We start from the raw sequence: 27,732 nt of genomic DNA, 5'->3' as shown, positions 1-27,732 counted from the left end.
CAAACTGGCACTCCCATGAGAAAGAGGCTAAATGCAGTCAGTGGGGGAAGGACTGGACATGGCAGACAGCTGCAATTATAGCAGTGGGAATTAGTTGGAATCTAGACTTCATTAGTCCCACTGCTCACAAAATGACTTCTTTTTCTGACATTTTTCTATTATTACTTTTTCTTGATTTATACACCATCTATCGAAGCCATTTGCCATCACTTCAGGAACTGAATCTATCATCTGTTGCCAAAACAAGTAAATCAGGGCTGTTTTTCGGTGGACTGTGTTTTGCAAATCCTTTTTTTTTAATTGACTTGCAACTAAAAACAGCACAGAAAGATAGGATAAAAGCAACAACTTCCTAGCATGGTCTTGATTTGTATGACTGTTTAGTTGTAATTTCCTTATATCTTTACTTTTAACCTGCTCCTTCCATGAATTGCTTAATGATTTTGCTATTTTCTTAAAAAGCTCTAAAATTTTTTGAATTCTATATTTCCCTTGAAGATGTAAGGATATTTCTTAGTGAACGTGAAAAATCATGCCCTGTGTAATTATGACATTGTGAGGGTGGGAGAGAGAGGAAGAGAGAAAAAGAGGAAGGAGAAAGAGTGCTGTTTCAGTAGGAAAAGTTTTATCAGAAATCAATAATGAAATAAGTTTTATCAGAAATCAATAATGACATAAATACTACTTGAAACACAACTCTACTTTAAGAGCTGAGGAAGACTACATTAGTGATCGGTTATCTGAGATAACACAACCTATGATAGAGAAAAATACATTCCAGTCGCAGCTCTTTCAGCTGCAAACAAGCTTTTGATATTAAGTTTTACTTTGGACATCACAAGCTCTGAGGATGTACATTAGCACACACGCTCATTGCCTTGTAAGCCTGTCCTCAGCATCAAAAACAGAGATTTTTTCAGTATGAAAAGAAATAGGAATGTTATGCTCTCTATTAAAAATAAATTGATAAATTGAACTGCATGACTCTTTTTGACACAGTGGAAAAACACTTTTCATTTTCTGTTTTGAAGTACATTTCTAACAAGAGGGCAGTCTAAGAAGTTTGATGTACTACAGTGTGTCCATTTTGATGGGGCAGTGCCTGATTGATGAAGACATTCTGTCCTTTTAATGATGCAAACAAATACAAAACAAGACACTAGCGTGCACCAAGTTTTCTTAGATTTTTAAAAAATGAAATTAAAAAAAATATCACATTGAATAAATAAATCGGTCTAAAAATAACCACATTGCAAATTCTTATCAGGATTATTTATTTAAAAACAATTAATTTACAGTCTTTTCACTACAGTTACTTAATTCTAGCCTAAGATAAAATACTACTTGTTTGTAATACACTTTACCTGTGTCTCTGGGATGATAGGACTATCTTCAGGAGAAATTCTAAAGAAGGTAGATAAAGGTGATGACACGATAATGGGGTTTGGCCTTACGAATCCACTCAGGTCACAACTAGGAATGTCGTTCTCTTCCTTTTTCATGACCAGGGTATCCATGACATAAAAGACATTCCAGGGAATCCACACTGTGTGATACTGTGTCAGGAACGGCGATCGCTCAAACACCAGTGTGAGAGAGGCACCACCATTTGCTACCAAGTCAAACCTAGAAAAAAAATAGTGGCAGCTGTTGAGCAAATTCCCACAGCCATCCACAGCCTCCATTTTACTGATTGATTCTTCATCCTACTGTACTGATCTGAAGAAAGAATAGCTCTACTGGGAACAATGGAGAAATCAATTAAATTACATTACATAATACTGCACTAAGAGAATGGAGAATTTCGGATGCTGCATTTAAATTCAACAAGGCCTTCTACTTCCAAAGTACATATATGGTATGTTTATATTTATTTGAAGAATGTACAAAGTGCAGCGTTGCTTAACCACTTTTTCAGGTCTGTTGTTTCTGTTATTTAATTACTAGTTTATTTTTACAAGCAGCTCTTTATTTATTTATTTACTGTCTTGATGTCTTAGAAGTGCTTCAAAGTGTACTCACATTCCATCTTGGCGAGTGATTGTATATCCATAGTCTGGGTAGTGTAAAAAGGAGACATTGACCCCAATGAGTGGAGTTCCATCAGCAGTTAATACTTGGCCTCTTATGACAGATGCAAGGCTGTGAAAAAAATATCAAATTACAAATCTATTTTATTTTTTTAGTTCTCTTTTGAATGAACAATAGCTAGCACAGCAAACAAACATACATCTCGATATGGTATCAACTCTAATTAACAAAATCACTCCTGAGCCTTCAACTCATCTACAAATTCACATAAATGACACTGTATAAACACATACCTCAACATCTACAGATTATCATTTAGTTTTAATTTGGTTGAGTTTACTTTGGTTCATTTTGTATGAACTCTGTACTGAGTTACTAAGCCCAGTAATACACTGAAGAATTTTAAGAACTTATAATTTCTAGATGTTCTGTAAGTCATACTTCTGGCAGGTTCTTAAAGAAAAATGTACTTTTCAATTAGTATCAAAGCAATCTGTAAAACTGCAGGGACTACAAAGTACAAAATTTAAAAGAGCAATAAGGAACATTTGTGCAACAACTTTTAATCAACTGCTGTGCCCAAACACATTAATGCTGTTAAATTACTGCAAACGCAGTGGTTCTAGTGTAAATCATCTTCTTTCACTCAGTGAGATCCGAGACACCTGCTTCCTGTTACTGGTTTATTTTCAGGTCATTACTGCTTCGCAGAGCACCAGTCAAATAGTTTATGCAATTATACTGTCGTGCACTTAACAGTTCTATTATATTAATTCATAATTTATATTATTTAGTGAGCTCAGTTTAAAAAGTGTAGCTTTGCTTTTCCTTCTGAAGTGTTTTCATTGCTTTGATATATTTCCAACTGTGCTAGCCCAAATCAACTGGTTAAATAAAGATTTATTTAATCATTAATAAAGTGCCCTATTAGAATACAGGTACTATGTACGGCAAACACCTGCTGCAACCTAGTGGCACTGGCAATTTGAATTTTTTAGGAAATGAGATAAAATAAGCAATCTGATATACTAAGAGAAAATGTCTTTCTGAAAGTCCACTCAATTAAATCTGCAATCACAGTGGATCTTCTAGCATGCACCTCACACGCTTTTCAATTGCTTTTGTATTCATGAGTAAAGGATGAGTCATGCTCACCTCTTATTAAAAGGACTTTCCCCAGGTATGACATGAGTGCTGTCTGCTCCGATAAGAAAACTGATCCGGTCATAAAATGCTTTGGCAGCTTGCTGAGATGGCGACTGTTGGCTTTGGCTGATGATATCTTGGGGATCAGGTAGCCCACGACAATAAGGCTGATTTTGGCAAGAACTCTGCAAACAGCAGTCAGGATCCATACAGTCAACCAGCCCATCTGTTGGCAGAAATTCACACAAATGAACAAACTCTTCCTCCTGCCCTTTTGTATGTGAATGAGTCAGCAAGCAGAGAGATTAAAAAAATTACATAGTATGAAAGAGTATTAATAATTAAGATTTTAATGAATTCACTTTAAATTAAAGAAAAGTTAGTTTGTTTCCACTGAGTTCTTAAACTCCCATGGAAATCCTAGCAAGCTAAATGCACTCAGGATCTTGCATAAATTAAATGTCTTTATTCGATACTTTTCTATAAACATGTGGAACAAACCAGAAAATGAAGGGAACTCAGGCTCTGCACACACTGCTAACTTATAAATATTAAGCATTTTAGATGGGTCTCAGTAGCTTTTATCTGAGGTTATTTGGCTTGCTAGAGAAAAGAAACAAGTAACTCCCACTCTGCTGTTTTCCTGAACTTTTTAGCATATCTATGCTGTGAGTAGCTTTAAATATTTCACAACATTTATCAAGGTGAATTCCTTTATGCTTTGGCAGAAAGGTTTTGTTGCTAGTGGCAAAGGCAATTTCCACAACTGTTTTGCATGAAAATATATATGAGAACAAAATCTGTACTTAACATTTAGATTTTATTTTGAATAAAATGATGAGGAATACTGGCCACTATAAAAAGATTTAAACACATGGGTGCTTTTATGCTTATGTGCTGAAATATTCACATATAATGAGCATTAGATCTGTCACATCACTGGAAATCTAATTTGGTGAAAGATTAAAATCAAGATCAAATTGATAACTACTAATTTGTTGTAAGTAAAGTCGTAAGGAAAATGAGCCTGGAAATGTCAGCTACAGAAAATTTCCAGATGAATGTAATATGGTATCACATTGCTGATAATTGTTTCCCCAAAAGAACAGCAAGACTGAAATAGCTCAAACATTTTATTATTCCATTTATATTAGAGAGGGAGCCTGCTTGCTGCACTAAAATGAAAAATACACCAATGCAGCACTCTGAGGAAGCCCGTGACTGCTTCTCTCACAAAAGAATCTAGCTTTATAGTAAAACTTTCTGCAGGGAAAATTATCATCCATTTTTGTTCAATCATACGTTGAAAGAGTGTAAGTAAACAGAGATCTTCTAAAGGTATTCCTCTAAGAACTGCCGTGCTGTGTGGATTGGTGGGAAGCCTGGCAGAACATCGAGGGGCTGGGATTTCTATTCTTTTTGCACATTTAAAATTCTTATTTAACTCAGCTGACATTGAAGTCAGTTTGAGAAAAATAAAAGGGATGAAAAAGTCCCTGTTAAGTATATCAAAGTTTAAACTTTTTTAAGAGAAAAGTAGTATCATTGATTTTTCTTTGGGATGAGTGGTTGATACACCTGGGAGTTGTGTTGCCATCCAGAGGGACCTTCCCGGGCTGGAGAAGTGGGCTGACAGGAGCCTCATGAAGTCTGACAAAGAGAAGTACAAAGCCCTGCACATGGGACAGAACAATCCCAGGCACCAGTACATGCTGGCGGAAAACAAGATGGAAAGCAGCTTTGTGAAGACCTCGGGAGCCCTGGTGGACACCAAGTTGAACATGAGCCAGCAGTGCACCCCATCAGCACCAAGGTGCTGATGACATACTGGGCTGTGTCAGAAAGAGGCCATACCTGTAGAGTTGGGTTCTGTTCAGGCTCTCCAGTACATGAGAGAAATGGACGTGAGACATGGACATGCTACAGCAAAGGACCACAAAGATGATTAAGGGACCAGAACACCTTTCCTAAGAGGAAAGGCTGAGAGAGCTGGGACTCTTCAACCTGGAGAGGAGAAGGCTTGAGAGGGATCTCATCAATGCATGAAATCCTCATGGGAGGGTGCAAAGAAGATGGAGCTCTTTTCAGTGGTGCCTGGCAAAAAGACCACAGGCAACGGGCACAGGCTGGAATACAGGAAATTCTGTTTAAACATCAGAAAACTTTTTACCGTGAACCATCAGACACTGCAACAGGTTGCCCAGGGAGGCTGTGCAGTCTGCATCCTGGGAGATGAACCCAACTGGACAGAGCCCTGAGCGACCGGCCCTGGCTGACCCTGCTTTGAGCAGCGAGACCAGATGATATCCAGAGGCCCTTCCAGCCTCAAATGATCTGTGCTTCTTGTGATTTTCTGGTCTCACTCTTGTACAATGTGAAACCCCTTTCCAGCTAAAGCACCGAGATCCCTTCTGGTTTTAGCTCTAGAAGCCTGCCTGGATCAGTGTCAAAGCTGGGGGTACTGATGGTTAAAAGCATAGTTTGGGTTTTTTATATCTCTGTATGGTCTCCCAGGCAATATCTCATGCAGTTGCCAAAGAAGTGCTCAAATTTAGTCATTCATCTTTGTTAGTTTATAAAAAGCAAATGTACATCTGGAGTACAGTCTGCAGGTCATAAAACTGCATGAGATTGACACCTTCTGAACTAATCAGCTGGAAATGCATTTTTACAAGCCTCTCTGCTAACATCAATCAGAGAAAGAATCTCATTTTCACCAGCCAAGATATAGGGATACGCTGTTTGTTATTTTTCTGTGGAGTTTATCAGCAACTTGCCCAGGCGAGTGACGGATGGTTATGAATCTGGCTCCTTATAACCTGAGCAAACATTTTTCATTCTTTCTCTGTACATATGTGGCTAGAGCTATCTAGTACCACTAAGTTGCCTACTCTATTGCACTGTGTGAAGCAGAGTAAAATTTCCTTTCTGAAATAGCTCTGCAAAATATCGATGAATGCTGTTTAGCCTGAAAAATATAAGACTTAGCTTAACATGAGCTTATCAGTTATATCACTCAAATGCAATAGGAAAATTATAAAGAAAATAGAAATTCTTTTAGCCAGTTGGACAATCATTATCAGTCTCAGAAGGCTATTTTGTACCTTTTTTTTTGTTTTAGATGTAAGTGGTGCTTCTATACACAGCAGACATAATGAACACATTATTGTTTTCTTCCTCAAAAGCTAAAGTATAGGTGTAGAAATCTCTGTTAATGTTACTTTTCCTTTTGTATCAAAATGGACAGAATTGCAATGGAAGTGACAAAATTGCTTTTTTGTAGAGACTAATAAAAACAAACAAAAAAAAAAAAAGAGAAGAATCAAGACATGATTCCTGTGTTTCTGATGTTTACAAAATAAGATGTATCAGCGGGCATGTCTACTTTTGAATGGAATTTGAGGTGTATGTGTAGAACTCCTGGAAGACAACATGCGGGACAAAATAACTCCGGGGCACAAGTTCTGCTAGCGCCAGGGGTAGATCATGGCCAAGGACCTATATAAATCACATTCTTGGTAAGTAAGTCAACTGTGTAGTTAGGCAGCAAAGAATCTCCACAATGTGAATTTCAGTGCCTGCAAAGGAATAGCCCAGTTTTGGAGCTGTGATGCTGGCTATCCCACCGTGATGGTTTCAGTGCCAGTGGCACATGAAGGGAAGAGGCTGCAATGGTTGGAAAACTGTATTAACAAAACTCTGTTATCCTCATGTAGCTCAGTTTTACAATGGGGTGTAACAAATTGACTCAATTACAGACAGCAAAAATGGTTGCATGTAGAAGCAGCTGGTCAGAAAACCCACAAAAGCAGAAATTGCTTGATTTATTCCTAAGCAGCACACAAGTATCTTGTTCAATGTTACTACTGCAGTATCTCTGTACACATACCTATCGCATACTCAAATTAGTCTGCGTTTGTACTACCCTGAGACAATGACTACCCTAAGCCAGCCATCCTAGCCTATGCAAGTAATTACAAAAGCACAGTAGTGTAGTGCTAAGTAGGCTTTGCTTTATAATAGTATTAATTTTAATTTTACTAATAAAAGAACGTTAATAATCCTTTCAATTCTGCTGGTGGAAACCTTTAACTGCTCTTAATAATTGGATAGGAGCTTTTAAAAAGCAAGCCTAACAAAGGAAATCTGTTCAGTAAAGACCCACCTAAACTAAAAAGTCAACAGCTTATTCTTCCTATAGTGATGACAAAACATGGCCCACTTTGTCAAAGTATAATAGGGATGCATTTTTTGCCAAGTAAGGAAGTTAGGCTTCTTCCACCCACAGACAACTCTGACTTCTCCTCTCCCCACAAAAGTCATTAAGAGCTTAATTCAGCCTAAGGTCTGCTTGTTGAAAACACATTCCTTGGGGATTGCTAAAATGGAAAGAAAATCCTGTAACAGACTACCCAAATCAAACACATGAAAAGATAAAGCAACTGTGATCCTTAAAGGGAAAGGAAAGGATTTGCAGGACTCTCAAAAATCTGTATTAAAAGGAAGATGAGTAATCATCCCATCATATGTCAGTAATATCTAGATGGGTGCTTTGATGCCATTAATGCTTCTCATGAAGAATTTTCCCATTGAGGTTGTTGTGATGCTCATGTTCATGGGATTTGAACAATCAGTCCAAGAAAGAGTTAAGAATCAGAGGAGCAGCAGACACTGTTATTAATGAATTATATTCATATTAATATATTACATATATTTTATCAAGTGTATGATGAAACATTAACATTAACCACAGTATTTCAATTAGCTAACAACTAAGATAACTCCAATTATATTACCACTGAGCCTAGTGCGATGTAAATCAAGGTACCTGTAGTCATCAGTATAAATTCAGCAGAAGTGCTCAGATAACCTAACGTTGCAGAGTAAACAAATACAATAGAGGCATCCGCGTGCCATCACCTGCAGCTGTCTGGAATCTGAATGGCTTGCTTGAGAGATCAGGGAGCTGATTGCACATATTCTTGGAAAGGGAAGAAACAGTGCTTCTCTTTCTGGGTGGGTTTCTGGTAAAAAGGACTTTCCTTTCCCAGTTTTGTTTGGTATGCTTCCAACTTTTAATTTAATTTGTTATATTCTAACACGATTCCTCAGCCACTAATCAAGATTAGAAGTGAATATGCTCCTTATTGAAGCATGCACATTAAAAATAAGGTCCACTGAAAGAGAAATGTCAGTGACAAAGAGCGTTATATGCTCTCATGGCAAAAAAACTGTTTAGCCAATCCCCTCCTCATACATAGCTGCATAATGTCTGTAAAGGGAGTAATGAAAAAAATAAAGAGAAAACAAGCAACACGAATTAGAGTATTATTAGACTATTAGAGTATTATTTTTGCAATATTGTTCTTTCTTTTTGAACTTTAAGTCATCCTGTTAGATCCTTCTGCTACAATTCCCCATCCTGTTTCCCCTTTTCCTCACAAACACCTACTATTGTTTTCAGTCTGAAGGAGCATCTCCTTTTGTCTTGTTCTGTTTACGTGCATTCCTGTTCACCTTGCTCCTCTTCCTCCTACTGCTCTGTTATCTGCTGTTGACTCTCCCGCTCACTTTCTGATACATAATGCCATTCTATTCTCCTTAACGCTTACAGTACCTGTTTTAGTCTGACCCTGGACTTTCAACTTTTTCCCTTTTTTTCCTGCCATCTATCTTTCTTCCTCCAGATTATGTTCTAACCTAGTTTTTCTTCCTCCTTGCTTTGTCTCTTTTCATGCTTGAAGGTTTCTCTTTCTTCCTTATGTTCATAATCTCCCAGCCCACATGAACTTTATTCTTCGAACAGCACATCTCTGCATGGAAATGCTATGGATAAATCAGTCTTCTTGCTCCCTTCAGAAATTCAGCTTCACACTAGCTCCCTGTATGCCAGATTGCATCATATTCTTCAGGATCCTAAGTTCACTTAAAATGTAAAATATTTAACAGAGAAGTGTAGTAAATCCAATGATATGTAAAGCAGTAAATAGCAGTACTCTTTTGATCATATAACTTCTTTTTTTCCTCGGGAAGTAAATGCTACTGTTGTTTATGTTTGTGATTTCTAAAATCCCAACTGCAATTGGGAGACGAGAGCAAACAGCCAACCAACAATGGCAATGGAATATGCAGACTTAAGCTGCAAAACAAAGTCAGCCATAGATGATATTAGCAACCAGAGTCCCTAATGGAGTTTGTTATCTCTGTTCCAGATCTGAATGTGTTAAAAAAAAAAAATAAAAAAAAAAGAGTTGATGAGAGAGGAGGATGGAAGAAAGAACAAAATTATTATGCTGACCTACTATATGACTGCGTTCACATTTAGTCTTGTTTTTGTGTGTGATTCTGGAGTCATGCCAAAGTCATAGCCCCTCTCCCTTCCCTACCCTACACCGATGATTGCAGATTGATTCCTTAAGTCAGCAGTCCTGCCTGCATCTTACTGCAGATTGTTACCTGTCACCTGAGTGACAGACTGCAGAGAAGCAAGCAAAAAAAAAAAAAAAAAAAAAAAAAAAGAGAGAAAAGGAAAAGACTTCTGGGAGTGTCCTGTCAATTATCTGAGTATTCACAGGCTATCTTTGTAGACTGGGCAAGCAATTGTTTCCAGCAATAGCATCATAGGTCAAAATGTAAAGGCCCTCTTTGGCCTTTCCTCTTGGGATAATTTCCTTGTGAGGTCACTGCAAACATAAACTCCTTCCTTTTTATTTCTTCCCTAGTACAGTTCACTAAGTTGAGATGATGCTTTATTCCACTACAAAAGAACACCGCAGGAAAACTAAGGTGACACCCATCATTTTCTAAGTACCTATCTCACCTGTCATAAGCATCTTGTGAGGCTTTGCTGATATGCCGTATGAAAGCAGTGCATACCTCAGTGTTTTCTTACAGAGCTAGTAAAACGTGAGCACGTAGCAGCATTTTATCACCTGCCTGTAAAACCTCTGGTTCTCAGCACACCCTCCCCAGCGTTACAGATCCAGCTGGCGTACCCCCTGCTGGCAGGGGGTTGGAGTTAGATGCTCTCTAAGGCCCCTTCCAACCCGAGCCATTCCATGATTCTACGACTCTATGACACCTTACCTCCTTCGTTGTCCTTACTGTCAGTGCACAGAGTTTCCATGGCTACGTCACAGCCCGCTCCCCTCCATCCTGGCTGGCAGACGCAGTGCCAGCCGTTCTGGTCCAGCGTGCACCTTCCGTTGCTGTTGCACAAGCCGGGGCAGCCCTCTGTTGAAACAGACAAAGAACACCACAGGTGATTTAAATATTGCAATTATTTCGGTCAAATAAAAGATACAAACAAGGGACACTTACTGGGAACAGGCCTTTATAACAGCACAACTACTGTAATTGCACATGGAGTGGAACAGCAACATTACCTGGGGAATGTAATTCTTAACAAAGTGGCATCTTTGATTGGCCTGACACTTGAGACACCACTTACCTGTACAGGCAGGAAATAAATGCATCAATCCTCCAAATACCTGCAGGCCAGACAAAATTAAGTTTGATTTTCAATTTTTTTTTTTTTTTGGCAGGGTAACAAGAGATGAGTGCATAGTGCAAACACAGCTGTATAAAATAATACATTTTTCTGTGCTGGTATTGTCATTTGCTCTATGCAGTATTGGTTACTTACTGGCAAAAATGTTTAAACTCCCTGTTACTATGAACAAATCCCTCCAAATTATGAAGTAGGAAAACGGGATGTTTTTAGGCACATAATAAAAGAGAACATTAACTTTATCTGGTCTCAGAGTTGCCGTATATTCATGTGAAATTACAGTGCGTTAAAAACTGCACAAAGTATAGGCTGGTTTTAATGACTATACTTTATGCCAGAAGTACATTCCTTTTCACAGAATAAGCAAAGCCCAGGAAATAGTGAAGCAGCTTAGCATCTATTCTAACAGACATTAGGATTCAGGCTGCATACGGATGGGACAGGACCAACAGGATTTCCAACTAAATGTAGTAGCTGTGCGTATTTGATTACTTAGGACGGACAAAATGAAATACCATAAGGACCACAATAAAACATTGATAGACTGAACAAAAACACGGTAGTGACGTGCTTCAAGACAGATAGCAGAGAGTGATTTTTTGTGACAATCTCCCTAAGGCTTTTGTGCTATTACCTTTATATCCTATCTTGTCTGCTTTTATGGCCAAGGAGGGAAAATTTGGGAAACAATTAAAATAATTTAATATATCCAAAATCTATAATTGTTTTCAGTCTAACATTACATTAAAAAAAAGAAAAAAGAAAACAGTAGCTGTCACTTCCTAGTGATGAAATCTGGCATGCAGCCAACATGATCTGTATGAGGATGACAACACTATAAATATGTAGATTTTGGTGTTCCTTATCTATGACTATGATAAGACACTGACAGAAGCAAGTACAGATATGGCACTAAGTATCTTATGAGAAAGTGGCTATAAATCAGATATTTTTGGACACAATTTTCTGCAGAATTTTATCAAAAGAAAGCTAAGTGGCTAAATACTTCACTTGCTAGAACTACTGTTGTTATGAACTAGTCTACTGACTTGTTCTGGTTAAACTTAGTTGAGCTCAGAACAGTATTTCAGAAGAAATAGCTTATTTTTTCTTCTAAAGAATTTTGAATTTACTGACTCCTTTCAACCTCAGAGTTTCAAATTGCAAACACTCGGAAAAAGTTATGAAGAGTGTTCAACTCTTGTCAAACTACTCTTAGAAGGCAGAAAATGAGAAGAGCCTCTTATGAGGATGTATGGTGATGCTACAGTTATGGTTACGTGTTACCAAGCTAGGCTGAAATTAGTCTTGCTACGCTTATTCTTTCAGACTGTAGCTGCTAGTAGTATTTGTTGATGTACAGAGAGCTATTTTTTCCTTAATGTTTCTTCTGTTTAATTTATGGAAGACTTACATATTTAACTGCCCTACTGACAGAGCATTTTAGGAGTCAACTGGGTACACTCAAGACTTATTGTGTGAAAGCCTGGATATTGCCATGAATATTGCCATATTTTAATGAGAAAAAAACAACAAAACACAAATAAGGAATAAAAAAGATACTCAGGGAAAGAGGGGTAGGAATAGTTTAAACATTTTTTAAAATAAATTTTTCACCATAACTGAAGATAAAAACCCTTTGCTGTTTCATGTTAGACATTTGCATCCTTTAATCTTTTGATTGAAAAGGCTGCATACGAGCTTTTTCTAGTGTCATACAAAATACAAATAATAGTTTTCTATAGATTTTCTACATTCAGATAAACCGAAGCTTAAAGTCCTGCATTATTCTATTGATCTATCCACATGTAAACACACATCTATAATTAATCTGTTCTTTGAAACTAATGACACTTGTTTTATGACAAGAGTTTTGCTTTGCTTTGTGTCCTAAATATTTACTGTTTCATAGGTAGAGATCTAATGACAAAACTCACAAAGAAACAAACCAAACAGCAAATGAATACTATCTTCAGTTTTTGGTTCAAACAAAATCTAATGCACGTATACAGTTTGTACAAAAAGGTATAATAACTGATAAAATGTCATGATAATAACATAAACAAGGTTTCGTTTTTAATTTGAGATGAGTTGAAAGTAATATGAATTAAATCTATAATCCATGAAATGTATGTGAGAGAAGATTCTTTTGCCAATCTGGTACGTTTGTCACTATATATTCAGATATTAAAATATACATGTAGGTATAGGCATGTCATCAAAGAGCAAATATACAGTACCTTTCACTATCTTATCCAAATAGTGAGCTTGAGAATTAAAAAGAAAGAAAGAAAAAAAAAAAACAGACAGACATTTCAGAAGTGTCACATAAAACAGGAATTGTTCAGAATTCACATGCAAATCAAGCAGGTGCTCCTGACATGAGAGGTCTTACATCACAGAATGAAAATGTATTTCACAGCCTTTAAAAATGCAAGAAATTCTCTTTTCAGCAAACATACTCATGACTCAATGAAATAGTATTTTAAAAAGGAGGTCTGCAGAGGAAAGATGCCACATTTCTAAGCCTAGGTCTTTCTTTTTTCTTCCCACTTCTCTTTACATGCTTTGATTTTTACGTATAACAAAAATATAATCAAAGCTAGTTAAAAAATCCAATTTTCAACACAACCTAAGAGTAATTACTTAGCTTTTGAGCTTAAAACACTGACCATACTGGAAGATCTTTAATTTGCAGGTCACGTATAGCTCTGACAGCATAACCAGCATACTATCTTAACTCTGATTGCATTAACAGTATTTTTAAGAGGAATAATTTCCTTCTGCTTCAATTCAACCAGTTATTCTTCTGAGCACACACACCGATTATGTAAATAAGTTAAGACCATATATGTAGGGTTGAAGAGGGCATAGTGGGGTTAGCAGCATGGTGATCCACTTCATTTGGAAAAACAGGTGACAGTTAAACTCAGGCTTTAGATGTATAAAAATAAATAACAGTATATCCAAGAGAAGCAAGACTTATTTTTTCATAAGTTACCACAATTAACATTTGAGGAGGAAAAAAAAAATTGAGGAGGACAGATGGATGAATGAAAGATAGAGCACAAGATGGGTTTAAAACAGCAGGCTCCTACTTTTGATACATGAAACACAGCAGGTTGTATGTTCCCTCCTTACTTTTAGGAAACAGACATCAGATGCAGTTGTGTTAAAGGGACAAATACATAAAACAAAACCGCATAGGACTGGTCCACTGCAGTCTACCAAATCCAGCCACCTGCACATGAGGTGATGGGACATTGCAGACCATTGTAGCAGGGACAAGCAAAGCCGAGTCACCAATGGCAGATTCAATTCCATATTTTTGCTGCGGACAAGATCTCCCAGCAGAGCCCATATGGGCTCACTTTCAAAATCTGTCCTTTTCTAAAACTGTGCTGGACAGTGGACCCTTTCTGGCAACTACTGTGTGTCACTTGCTATTGACCCTCAAATTTGTGTATCTGAGGTACGAAAGGCATTTCCAGCCATAGAATTTCCTCCAGTTTGATTGAACGGGAAAAAATTCTTCCTGAGATGAAGGAGGAAGGTGATGAGCTGCATAGACCCAGAGAAGACACAATCACTGCTACAACTACAGAGGTGGAAACTTCCTAGTCCCTGTTGCTTGAAGAAAGTGTCAGCTGTCCACTGCACAGTTTGTTTGTTTGTTTTTTCTATAATGATAGGGTTAAAGGGAGACAAAGGAAGAAGATGAAAACATCAATTATAGAACATTAGAATGGCAGCAGCAAAGTAAGTACCTTTTCACATAAACCACAAACAAAAAGTGATACAGCTGCATTTCAGGGTGGATCAAATTCTTCTCTTACTCATCCAGTATAATTCCCCTTGCTGCTACACAGCTGCTCTTAGAATAGTGCAGCAAGTGTGGAGGAAAAATCAAGTTTTTTCCATAAAATTGAAGCAATTAGGTCTACCTAGGGAATGCATCTGTCCACCAGTGAAACATTAAATGTCTCCACAACTATACAGATAGGTAACAAAATGGAACATAGGTAAAACCTCCTAGGCAACAGAAAACAGTCCTTGCAAATGGCCCGCCTCATACTATCACTTTTCAGAAAATCTGCGTTAAAAAGAAAAAAAAAAAAAGGAAACCAGAAACTGCTTTTTGTGTGTGTGTGTCCAGGAGTCTTACAAGAAGTCAGTACCAGACCATAAACCTTTAATGTGCAGAAACCAAGTTCTACATCCCAGTGTCCTTCTACCTGTGATCACTTGACATTAAGGGCAACATTAGAAACTACTCTGTGAACATGCAGCATCCTAGAATCATAAAGCAGAAAACAGGTGACCAAAAATAGCACAACTTTTTAGTGAGGTTTAACTAGCCATACTATCTTCCTTATGCTTATGGCCCTGAAACTGAAACAGGGATTAACCCAGTTCTGTGTGGAAATACAAAATACAAGCATTTTCCCTTCTGTGCAGAGAATTCTAGGTGGGATTTGGAGGATGGAGTATCTCTGCAGGTGCTCCTCTTTGTGATATTTTTAAACATCTGGCACATTTGGGTTATGTGAAGTCCTTAAAGAGTCTAATAAACTAGCCATAGACCAGACAATGTATGCGCAACAGTTTTCTTGCAGGGTTTAAGACTGTGAAATTTAAAGTTTTGGTATTATTTCAAGCAGGGACTTTCAAGAGGGAGTTAATATAGCTTCAAATGGAATAAAGAAAAACAAGTATAAAATTTGTACATTTTCTAGGACAGTCAAAATCCAAGAACACGTAAGTGGCAGTCAATATAAAATATAAATTGTATTATAAATGGGTGTAGATTTGCATATAAATATGTGGCAAATTAATGTGTTTTACAAAGAAGTGGTAACAGTCAGGCAAATTCACATTTAACATGTCATATTTCATAACCAGTCAGAACCCAGACCTATTTTATTCTTTTTTTAAATTTAATGTCTCCCATTAGTCTCCTACCAGAGATGTAAGTCAGTGTCTTCCTTAGATTATTCATATGCTACTTCCTCTAGGTAAGAAAGAATAGCCACAGAATAAAAGTACATATTAAATCCATTTATCCCAATCAGTTCCTGTTTAAATCAGCATGAGTCACATACCCATTGATTTGATGTTCCTTAATTGATACTTATAGCACTGCATTATTCTGATTATTCCGTCATAAAGGATTATAACAGTGACATGTTTTTAAATACTGTATAGCAAATTTATATTTCTAGTAGTTTATGTTATTATTACTGTATTGGGTTTACATGGCAAGGTTTTGGTAGCAGGGGGCTGCAGGGGTGGCCTCTGTGAGCAGAGCATAGCGGCTGCCCCATGTCAGACCAGAGACAGCTCCAAAAGGGGCCCACCGCTGGCCAGAGCTGACCCAGGGAGTGACACTGGTTGGGCCTCTAGGAGAGCAGATTTCGGAAAGGGAAGAAAACTGTGCAACAGCAGCTGGGAGAGAGGAGTGAGAACCAGCCCTGCAGACCCCAAGGGCAGTGCAGAAAGAGGGCAGGAGGTGGAGCTCCCCTGCTGCCTGTGGGGAATCCGTGCTGGAGCAGTTTGCTCCTGGGGGATGGACCCCGTGGGACCGAGCTATGTGGGAGCAGTTCTTGAAGAGCTGCTGCCTGTGGGCAGCCCCCCAGGCTCATTTTGGGAAGGCCGGCATCCCGTGGGAGGGACCCCATGTGGAGCAGGGGCAGGGAGTGACTGTGAAGGAGTGGTGGAGACCAAGTATTAGGGACTGACCGTAACCCCCATTCCCCTGTGCCACTCAGGGGGAGGAGGCAGAAGAGTGTGGATGGGGGGAAGGTGTTTCTAGTTTGCTTTTAGTTTCTCACTGTTCTACTCCATTATTAGCAATAAGCAATACATTAATCTCCCTGTGCTAAATCTGTTTAGCATGTCCTGGTACTTGGTAAACAATTCCCTGTCCTTATGTCAACCTCTGAGCCCTTTTCTATTGTATTTTCTAACCCAGCTCCTTTGTGGAGGGTGAGTGAGAGAGCGCTGCGGTGGAGCTCAGTTATCCAACAGTGTGAAGCTGCCACACCCCTTCACAAGACATTTTCACCCACCATAATCTTTGTAATCTACACACTAAACTACAACATACCACGTATTTTTTGTAGCATATAATAGCCCATTACAGCATCAACTCAACAGCTCCACAGGAGTCATGAGTTACTTTGCAGCAAGAGCAGAATTTGACCTCATAGCACTGCTAGATGTAAAAATACAAAAGAATGTGACCAAAGCCATGTCATTCATAGTCTGCCCAAATTAAAAACTTTTATTTTTTGCTTTTGCTCTACCCTGAAAGTGCGAGCAGCACCCCTGTGTCCTCTCCCCTAACACCAGCAGCTGCCTCCCTTCTTTGTTACATTACAGCCTCTCCCTCCTAAAGAAAACAGCAGAAATTTGAGAGAGCTAAAAGAGGAAAAATTAATTTTTATACCCTTCTTCCTTCATCAGTGTACAGAACTGACAGCCCTCCTTCAGCACTCCATGTAGTTATATTTTTATTACAATGTATTTGATACTATATATGTTGTTTCTTTTCTAATCATCATGACAATGACAGAAGGGCCAACTGAGTGTTGCCTCATGGCCTCCCGGCTTTGTGTTTTTGATTTTGTTACTGATGTTCTTTTAACCTGTCTTTTGGGCAGCTGAAAGTTCTCAGGTCTTACGTACACAAAATGAATTTAAAAAAAAAAGGAAGGGCGAAAAAAAGAAATTCCATTCTGTGACATTACATTTTTTCACGGTGAGTGACAGGGAAGCTTTGATGAGCCACCTACACTTCTGCCATTTGTGCTAACGAAGTGTTATGAACATTATAGCTGACTCCCTGCACAGCCAAGCAGTAGCAGGGGATGAGGCACACTGCTTTCTCAGTGCTTTCACAGGCACTTGCCAACAGAAGAGAAACTCTTGAGAGCTTCATTGCAAACTTTAGGGAGAATGCAGTTCGTCTGAACCAAGTTTTTTGTGTTTGTTTTGGGGGAACTGGTCCAAAAAACATTTGACTGCTCTGTCCTAACCACTCTAACCTACTCAAGTCTCAGTCTGTAGTTCCTCATTCTGGTTCACTTCTCCTAGCAGCGCACCTTGAAGAACGTCCCTCTCATGTCCACCCAGCCACAGCTTAACTACCCTGGCAATTAAAACATCTTTCAAATGTAATAAAAAATTATCCCTTGTGATATTTAAACCCAGTACTTCTTATCCTGTCCATAGCAGACTTAGGGAAAGATGTATTGATTCCTTTATGCAACTGCTTTTATTCTCTAAGGCTAACTAAAAAAAGCCATGCATCCATATGAAATTTCCGAGGAGGTCCATACAGCTACCAGAAAACTTACAGGAGGCCACAATTCACTACAATTTTAAAGCCACTGTTCTAGCCTGTCTGCGGAGCAGCTCACTCATGTCAAATTCATGATTCACTACAGTCTTTTCTGAGTCTCTTCTACCTGGTGAGCTGCTTCCTAACGTGACTTTGTGCAGTTGATTATTCTGACTTAAGCACAAAACCTTGCATTCATCGAATTGCACCTATTTTTCTGCAAATCCTGTTCTATTTGTTAAAGTAATTTTAAATTCTTGTCCCGTCTTCCAAAGTGCTTGGGGGCAGCAGGCTTTGGTATCATTTGCAAATATAATTCTCTCTATTCATCACCTAACAGTACTGAAAGCACATGTTCTTCCAGTGTATGCAACTCATGGTCGTCATCCTTTTTCTGAGTTTGTAAGAACCTTGTCTTAGACGTACCATATGTTCAGAGAGTTGCTGCCAATAGAGGAGGATTACAAACACTTTCCTTTTGAGACTCTTACTCCTAAATTTCCATCTTGCCCTTCTTGTAAAGGGGAACACATGGTTGGAATAATGGTTTCCGGCAATTTTCTTTGTTTTCCTCTCTAGGTAGGCCAAAACATAATTCTCAACCCAAAATCATACCTTCATCATTTCTGCGCTTTTCTCCAACGTCTACATAGTCCTAGTGCATAAGTCTTTGCAGGGAGAATTGAATTCACTGCAATTTATCCCTTGCCAAAACCGCAACAGTTCCTCACAGCAACCTTCCACGGGCTTTTACATTCACAGGCACCGAAGCCCACTATCCTCTAGATTTTTTGTTCTGGAGGCAATCCCAATCTTACTTTAAAACAAGACTTCTTATCATTAGTATTGGAAACCACAACTCTTGGAATAAAAGGTTTAGTTGCTTTTAAGGCTATAATAAACATTGTAAGTTTGGTACATGTTTTCTAACATGTTCATGAGCAGTGTATTTCTCTATTTAACATCTATTTAACTGAAAAAGGATTTAGAAGAAAGGGTATATGCCATTAAGGATTTCAAACTGTCTCACACTTTAAGGATGAAAAAGTTCAAATACCTGTTTGAGACCTCTAACAAACTCTCAAAGAGCTTCTACAGACAGATGCACGTATAATCTGATGCATAGCGTAACAACTGCATGAAAGTTAAATTTGGCTTGAAAACATATTAGGGCATGGAACAGGACAGGATGGGATGGGAAGAATTATTGTTTCCATCTTTCTTTCTGACTAGAGATACTTTCAGAATGTGTCTGACCAGCAGGTAGCTAGTTATACAACTTACAATAGCACTCACTTTCTGGCCACTTCAACTGAATTAAGCTTTGCAGCACACTTTAAAATTCTTCTTATCTCAGAGGATACTGCTGTTTTCTGAAAATGTGCCTAACTTGAACTTCACATGTGGTCCTCATTTAAATGCAAATCAACCAATTAGCAATTTAAAGTATGGTAACAGATAATTTGTATTTGAGATACTTGGTCTTGGAATGTGTTAAGGCCTGAACAAATAATTCACTTTGTTTTACAGTTTCAGATACGTGGGCACTATCTTCAAGTTAGCTGGTAATGGAGTATTTTAATAGTTACAAAGCATGTAAATTATTTTGCATATTCAAGATTTGGCCTGGAAAATTAATAACATACTCTTCAGGCACAGGGAAGATGAAAACCACATTTGCACTAAATTCCATGAAATATTGTTAAACTGTGGTTATCAGTCCTCTGGGTGCCAAGAAAGTTATCTTCTCTTTTCTATTAAGTTTTTGCATTGATGGTACAGGTATAAATAGTGTGGTGAAATCCTGACTCCAGTGAGGTCAGGTTTTTTTGAGACATTAATTTTGAAAGTAGGATTTCACTCACCATTATTGTGTGCCCTAATTGATATTGATGTAATTAGTTTTGAATCTCTGGCAGATTTTATTTGAAAATAAAAGGTTTGAATGGCAAAGGATATACCTTCCTTCAGATCTTAATTTAAGGTGAAATTTGCACTGAGTGTAATTCCATGAATTCTACACTAAGGAAACAGACACGTTGAGGAATTTTGATAATTATAGAATGTATTAATACAGCAGTATTTATTCTATTTTGAATGAAAACATTTTCTTCTGATCAAAATTTTAAAATCTCAAAAGAATCTTAATGTTTATGAAGAATTCTTGGCATGAAGACATTAAGGCACATTTTGCCTAACACAAACATTAAAACACTATGAAATGTGAGTATATTTGGTAATTTAAACTCTGTAGAAAAGTAGAACATACTTGCCATATTAGCATCAGTATTGAGATAAGGATGGTCATCATAATATATGTTGCTTTCCCTCTAACCTGCAAAAGGTGGGGAACATCAAGCAAAGCCTCAAAATGCTCCATAATTTTGTTTGTCAAACTCATACTGCAAAGATATATGGTGTAATGATATATAGGTAAACCAAGTTTTCTATGAGGACTTCATTTAATTAACAGGAGCAAAACATTTGTCCTGACTTGCTCTCTGATGTTATAAAAGGATGAAGTGTCATTTCCATGTAGTCTTATTTGAAATCTGTAATACAAGGAGACCTAAGCTAAACACATGTTGAAGAAAGCAGGTGCAGATCACATGGTTTAGGGAAGGAGAACACTTTTTAAAGTAAGCATTCCTCAGTGCTAGGAATACCTCTGAGCTGCTCATGGTCACATAGAAAAACAGCATGCAAATACCTTCGTGTTTGTTCATACTCAGAAAATCTTTTTTCCCATTAACCAGGGCAGAGTCTGTACTAATGGAAATGAGTTTACAAGAGCATGCTCCAGATTTCTTTTTTCTGTAGTTCTGAAAATCTAAACTGGATGACTTCCCTGGTTTTCTAGTTAAGATAGCTGAAACTAGAAAGCTCTTGCTAAAGAAAATTCTTTTTTTTTTTTGTTTGATTGATTTTAACATTATTTAATGCAGAGAAAAATTTAATTTAATCATTTTTCTGACCCTTGTTATTTTTTTCTCAACTTCTTTTAGGGAAAATTCTTAGATGCTAAAACATTTTGATCCCAGTTTCCAAGGGAATACAAACATATTACAAGCTGTACTCTTCTACAGCAGACCATCATTGGATGTGAATTTCAGTCCTGTGTACCAGGTAAGGTAGCATCACACAGCACTCTAAAGTAGCTTGAATACCACTACGCTAACTTTAGCCCTCCTGAGGGATTAATATCAATGCTTAATGACATTAATCCACATTTAGATCACTTACGTTTAATGACTTGCTTTCCATGCATACATATATAAACATTAATTTTGGATGGAAAGATAATCGTTCAACACGATAACAATTAAACAGCTGTAACCTGTCTCATGTGTTAAGTAATGGAGCTGCAGGCAAGCTCCATAAACAGATGGTCTTACCCACCCATGCTTAATGTTAAAGACTTTTTAAAAAAGAGGTGTTGACAAATCTGAACAAGAAGGCATAGTTTTAATGCAAATTGGCCAATTTGCAATTTAGATTACCCTAAAACTAATTTGGTCTATAGAAAAAATTAAGCTGCATTGTAAAACTGAGATGTTACACAGCACATGGATATAGCAGATTCCCCACCAACATAATTATTTACTAATTTCATTCAGCTAACAGAGTTTAATGGAAAAGCAGCTGGAAAAGTATTCATATTTATGGGCTTCCTAAGACAGTTACTTAATTTACTCATGGTACATAACAGTTATATCACAAAAAATAATGAGACGTGTGAAATATCTGTTCCAATCTCACAGAGCAACAACTAAGACAGGAGAGGGTCACTGAACTCATTGCAAGCCAGGATAGAAAGGAAACTAAAACATATTTTAGCACAACTGTGTTATAAAAACTTTATTACAGAGCAAATTTTCATCCAGGCTTTCACCTGGGCACCAGCTGTGCATGTGTGGTCTTGTATCACACTGAGATGCAGGTTAAGCTTCACAAAGTGAAACATGGACACTGAACCCAAATCCATCAATGTTACTCCCAGACCAAATAAACAATTGACAGGTGATTTTCCATAGCTTTGCAATAAACTGTAGATTTAACCTGCTTTCACATGGATACAAGAAATGGTAAAATACTATGATTTTCTAGAGGGAAAAGACAGTAAGCAATTTAGATAGCCTTAAAATGGAACATGTATTTGTAATATATAGTGCCAGTGTTTAGTTCAATATTTTAAGATGCTAAACAAAGCAATGAATCTTGAGTTTCTTTATTTCTCATTAGATTCATTTAATCACAACACTGTGTAGTGTTTTGCTGAACATCTTTGATGTAAATCTTTGCAAGTATGTGTTCAGAGCAAAGAAAATGACTCACAGGTGTGGCCCACATTAGGTACGGTGTTTACGTCAGAGATACCCTTTGCTAGAGATGCACAACGGACCAGTGGGTGTCAGCAGCACACATCATGCTTACCACAGTAGTCAAAAAAACCTTGCCCACTTTACTACACACATTGCTTGAAAAACTTGGAAAAATCTAATTTATTTAGTCTATTCTGTTCTCTCTCACAAACCAAATGTACATAACATTAAATGTATATTAAAACCCATTTCCAGTCTTGTGATCCCTGGCCTTAGGGAAACGTTGATGTTTAACAAATGCATGCTGAGTAGCAGATGTCAAAATTTTGTCTGAACAAAAAAAGCAAACCTTTGCAATCATCTATTATTTTGCTTCTCAAAGTCCTGAAGTATTGGAATAAAAAGAAACAAATGGTCTCTGAAATTTTAGAGCAATTAGACTTTCCTTTGGCCAGATTTCCATTTGAGGATCTTGGGAATATAAACAAAAAACATAATAACTCAAAAAGCAATCAAGGGCGTAAAAGATTTTAGAGAAAAGTACCATTACTATCTTCTTTATATTACAGCAATAAGTTTATGTTTTTTTTTTCTTTTCCTTTTTTCTGTCCTTTAATAAAAGTCAACTAAAAATACAAACAGTGGGATAACTGAAAATGAGACTGGACACACAGTCAACATTTAGAAATACATAAAAATTTTAAGTTGAGGTGCAGAAAGTTTTTACATTTGAAGTGGCATTCACGCCTCACAAAAAAAACACCATTATGTCTTTGATCCAAATGAGTTATGGACTTTGATGATTCAGTGAACATTCCAGTTAGCACCTCTGCACTTAATGCATACTTATCTACTGCATTCTGTGCGACCAGCTAGAGATCTGGTGGGCTATTCCTCTCTCCAAAAGTGAATAAAGTGCATTGGCCTAAAAATTTACAACTTCTTTGGAATGTTCCTTTCCCAAAGAAGTTGTAAATGCAGACCATTGCATTTTATGTGCCTTCCAGCTAATACCTGCATCAGACAAACAAATCTGTATTTCTAAAATTTTTCACACTACTGTAGCTAAACAGTTAATGACTCAGAAATAAGAAAGATGCCCTTATTTCAATTTTGGGGATATGAAGGCAGAGTGGGAGTCTTTCCTGTGCTCAACAGAAGTTAGATAAATATTCTGCTACCAAACTGGGAGTTGTAAATAACAGAAAAATGCTTGGGCTACAAATGGAGGGTGACATTAAAGAGCTGGTATGCATGGAGACACGTTCTGATGTCCTTAGTATTTTGAAATTTATTGCTTAGAGGGAGCTACTATATACTCTAGGACAGGTGAGAGAAAAGTAAATTGACTCTCCATTTACCAAGCTGAGGAAGCATCAATTTTTACTCCACTAAGTAGGATCAACTCTTGGAAATGAACAGTAAAATGACCTGGCTTCTCCATAGCACTGGGGTCCTGAAGAAAACAGCACTAGGAAAAATAAATATTAACAGCAGGCTACAGACTGTACCTCATTACATGTCTTCAAGGCTGTGAGGGTAATATAAACAAATCAAACTATTTTTATAGCAGCAGCCAGAAAGTAAACACATATTTGAAGAATAAACAGGTGGGAAGACAAACCTACTTGGCCAGCACTGAGAAAAAACTTGTTTGTGCCTAATATGTTGGAAAAATTGTTCAAGAGCAGTTCATCCGTGTATAACTACAACCCTTGAAATGCTGCCAAGGTCAGTGAGACCAACAGCAGAGTGATCTGCTGAGTAATTGCTCGTTGGCAAGTTAAAGCGGTCAAGGGAAAGGTTTTATCCTACTTCTAAAGATTTACTTTATTTTATTGTTTAAAAAGCAGTTCTCTCCCCACCTCGCTACTCACTTTGTCAGCATGTTTTCTGGAAGCTCCTCAAAAATATTAACCCCATCAATTCTTCCCAGGGTCCTGCACAGTTGCATCTTGCCTTCCCTACCCCCCCCCGCCTCTACATCTGGGCACTCTCATTTGTAAACAAACAAACAAAAAAATCAATTGTGATTTCTTTAAAAATAACTCACAAATCAATCTTACTACTTCACACCTGACTCCCTTGTACAAAATGGAATTTTGACTTGTCTTTCTGGTGTAATGATGTGGGTATCAGTAATACAGCCAAAACAGACCTTCATTTTCCCTGCTCTCAAAGCTCAGGCCACTGTTTCCTGTGACTGCCACGTACAGCATCACTATCCTGCCTTCCAGCCAGGGCTACAGCTATTTGGGAATGTAGCTTGGGCCTTTTCTCTAGATACTCATGCCCCAGTGATGACTCAGTCATGCCCACACACTCCGAGTTACAGCCCTCCCAAAACATCCACAGAAGTTGAACTTCTCCAGCCTCTTTACAGCCTGTAGCAAAAGAAAATCACACAATATTCACATCCATCACCTCTACCACTATTAGACTTACTGTCCTATCTTGTGATTTTTTTAGCTCTATGGCTATTCAAAATCAACTTAAAAATTATAAACTTTTGGACAACACTTCCTCCACTTTCTTCTGTCTACTTAGTTCCCTTACCTACAGGAGTAATCTTCCATGCTAACGCACTGTCAAGCCTTGGGCAGTGGAGAGAATGTGCTGTGCATGGGTCATACATACTGTACATAACTGAGTAAGAAAAGCTCCATTAATAAAGGCACAATAATCTCCAAAGGTTTCCGCATGCTAGAACTAACTCAATTACAGCAACATAGAAGCTGTAATACGGATTACTTCTTCTCAATCTGCTGTATGGAACTGCTGTTATTTACATATAAAAACTGATATAATTCTTAAATAGAGCATTATGTTGACAAGAAAGTAATTTTGGGTAGTTAGATCTCATATTACAAGGTGAAAGTGATGTTTTTGTGCATAGGCAAAATTCACTTTTCAGACCTTCTTCTCCGAGAAATAATAATAATAAAAGAAAAACAAAAGGAAGCTTCATTTCCGAAAGACATTAAGCTATCACATAAAAATAGAAAAGTATAAATTAAAGAAAATATTTATGGTTTAAAATAAGTGTAGGCTCCTCCTCGGCAAAAAGGCAGTTAAAGAGAAAAGATTGAAAAGGGAATTCTTTTCACAGCAAACTAGCTATGAAGAACTGATGAGCCATTATATAACCATTTCCTTTCTTAAAATATCAATTCCTTTACACAGACTGACAAGTGCAAATATTCTGTTTGAAGAAACAAGCATCAAAGTAATACGCTTCTTATTCAGACACAGCCAGCAGTGCTGGCTCTTTGAGTTCCGCACCAAGGACACATTAAAGCATAGCCAGCCTACCAATAGTACAGTGCTCTCCGTTCCATCCCTGGCTACATTCACACTTCCCGTCCTTGCAGGTGCCGTGCTCGGTGCAGCGGGGATGGCAGGCCCTCTGGTTGCAGGCTGCGCCCGTCCAGCCGTCCTCGCAGCGACACGTTCCACCCATGCAGACACCGTGCGTGCCACAGTCCACCGAACAGATTTCTGGATTTGAGAGGGGAACAGGGGAAAAAAGGAGGCAGAGAGTGCACACAGGAGAGAAAGGGTGCGCATTAATTAGCAGTACTAGATTTTAATTCAACATGTGAAGAACAAGAAAGGCAAAATCTTTGGTAATGAAATCAACGGAATTTACAGTGAAAGGCATTTCCAGGTAGGACCCAACACAATACGGAGCAGAGTTTTATCTCCATGTTAATACTTAGTTATCCACTAGACTTAGTGGTGCTTTAGTGTACACAGTTTTTCTGTTAGCTCTAAGTAAATTTTATTTACATTTTTTTGAGATCATGTACATCTTAAGAGCAGCCTTTTGTAACTTAGGTTATATGGCACTTAAACCTAGAGGTTACAACATGCTTCTAGTGACTAAATGTACCACATACCTAGGTCATTGTACATTGTAAGCAAAAATCTACTATTAATGAAAGTACATTTTAACAAGGTTTCCCCTCCCTACCCTGCTCCCTGTTTTCTTTCAAAGTAAAAATGTGCCATTTCTGACACATTTTTTCATTATAAAGAATCAGCCTTACTGAGACAAATTAGTACTATGCTGACATACTGACACATCTGTTAAATATAAAAGATGATTCTCTTTTACATTCAGTAAATTTGTATCAGTGACAGCTATGAGCAGTCTGATTTAAATAATAGATTGTTAAAAAAATAAATCAACATACAGCAATTTAACTTGTCATTTACGTATAGTAACAGGATCTTGTAACTGATAGAATAATTGAAAAATATGTTAAGAGCCAAAGGTAGACAGAGGCCAAACAACGCATGTTAAGTCTCTGCTAATACAACATGATAATTTAGACTGCCAGATTTTGCATTTACAGTTTCAGTTCATTTAGTCAGACTCCAGAAAACCTTACTTCTGCTAAGCAGACAACAGAAAAAAAGAGAAGCTACAATACAGCCTGAGGGAATTCTTCGTTTCCTTGGCATACAGCTGGTTGTAACCACATAAGAGTATTGCTTCATAAGAGTACTGTATTTTGTTTTTGTTTTCTTGTAAAAGACAACAAACAGTTTAGTAATAAAAGGCTGAAATTATTTTCAACAGATTTCAGTGCATCAAAGGTTTCCAGTTTTCCACTCAATAAGGGTTTTTTTCCCCAGTAGAGGATAACTGCTGTGGAACATTAAACACAGTACCAAGGAGCTGTGACATTTCCCATATGAAACAGACCAGAATGTTTCTGGAGAAAGACATCTGTAATCCCCGCCCCCCCCTTCCTATACAGCATTTTATATCTACTTTGAATTAGATTTTTGATTAAGAGATCCAAGATGGTTTGATTAACTTTAGAGTCGCAAAACGTCAACGCAGCTCCAAAAAAGAAAGGTTTATTTCTCTTCAATCTAATCAATTTTTCATTAGGGTGAAGGTGTTTATCAGCTTTTAGCACACTAGCTTTGAGCAAGGTGCGTCAATCTTTGTAATGAACTTATTAATTAGAGTTAATTTAATTGAAGTGGAATTGAAGGGCTAATTAACGGACAAACTGCTGATGAAGATAGAGGAAAGCTCTGCTGATTTCAAACCTATAAACTCCTCTGATGGAAATAACTCATTCTTTTTTCTTCTAGCAGCTTAACAAAATGTTTATGGGAAAGATTTACTTCTTTAGTGTACCAGTTTGAAGGTCATCTTGCACAACTTCAGCAAATAATCTGTGTGTCTTTTTACAATGCTCTTTTGTGAGCTTGACACTTCTGAAGTATCTGAGATCAAAAATATTGCATTTATTATAACGACCAATCATTCCTTGAAATGTAAGTAGAAAATGGAGGATAACTGAATAATCAAAAACAGTGTAATGGACACTGTATCAAGAAATAGAGGATCTGTGTTTTGC

At 37.6% G+C, this 27,732-nt stretch overlaps 1 protein-coding gene across 15 annotated transcripts in view; it reads right to left on the bottom strand.

Annotated features, from left to right (window-relative positions):
- The window catches only part of TENM3 (teneurin transmembrane protein 3), a 1,337,386-nt gene that overhangs the window by 53,820 nt on the left and 1,255,834 nt on the right, over positions 1-27,732 (bottom strand). For 8 of the 15 annotated variants that reach the window (XM_084518183.1, XM_084518194.1, XM_084518192.1 and 5 more), the window contains 6 exons: positions 25,664-25,849; positions 12,928-12,954; positions 10,264-10,410; positions 3,187-3,403; positions 2,023-2,142; positions 1,365-1,626 (listed from right to left, as the gene is read on the bottom strand). In XM_084518183.1, coding sequence (XP_084374309.1) covers positions 1,365-1,626; positions 2,023-2,142; positions 3,187-3,403; positions 10,264-10,410; positions 12,928-12,954; positions 25,664-25,849 — 959 coding nt within the window. The remainder of the gene's footprint in view (positions 1-1,364; positions 1,627-2,022; positions 2,143-3,186; positions 3,404-10,263; positions 10,411-12,927; positions 12,955-25,663; positions 25,850-27,732) is intronic. The other 7 variants (XM_084518190.1, XM_084518191.1, XM_084518193.1 and 4 more) reach the window with 1 other exon arrangement.

This window comes from Aythya ferina, assembly GCF_964211825.1.
Source record: "Aythya ferina genome assembly, chromosome: 4".
Taxonomy (NCBI): Eukaryota; Metazoa; Chordata; class Aves; order Anseriformes; family Anatidae; genus Aythya; species Aythya ferina.
The sequence above is the reverse complement of the archived record's forward strand: the minus strand, read 5'-3'. Positions and strand labels throughout refer to the sequence as shown.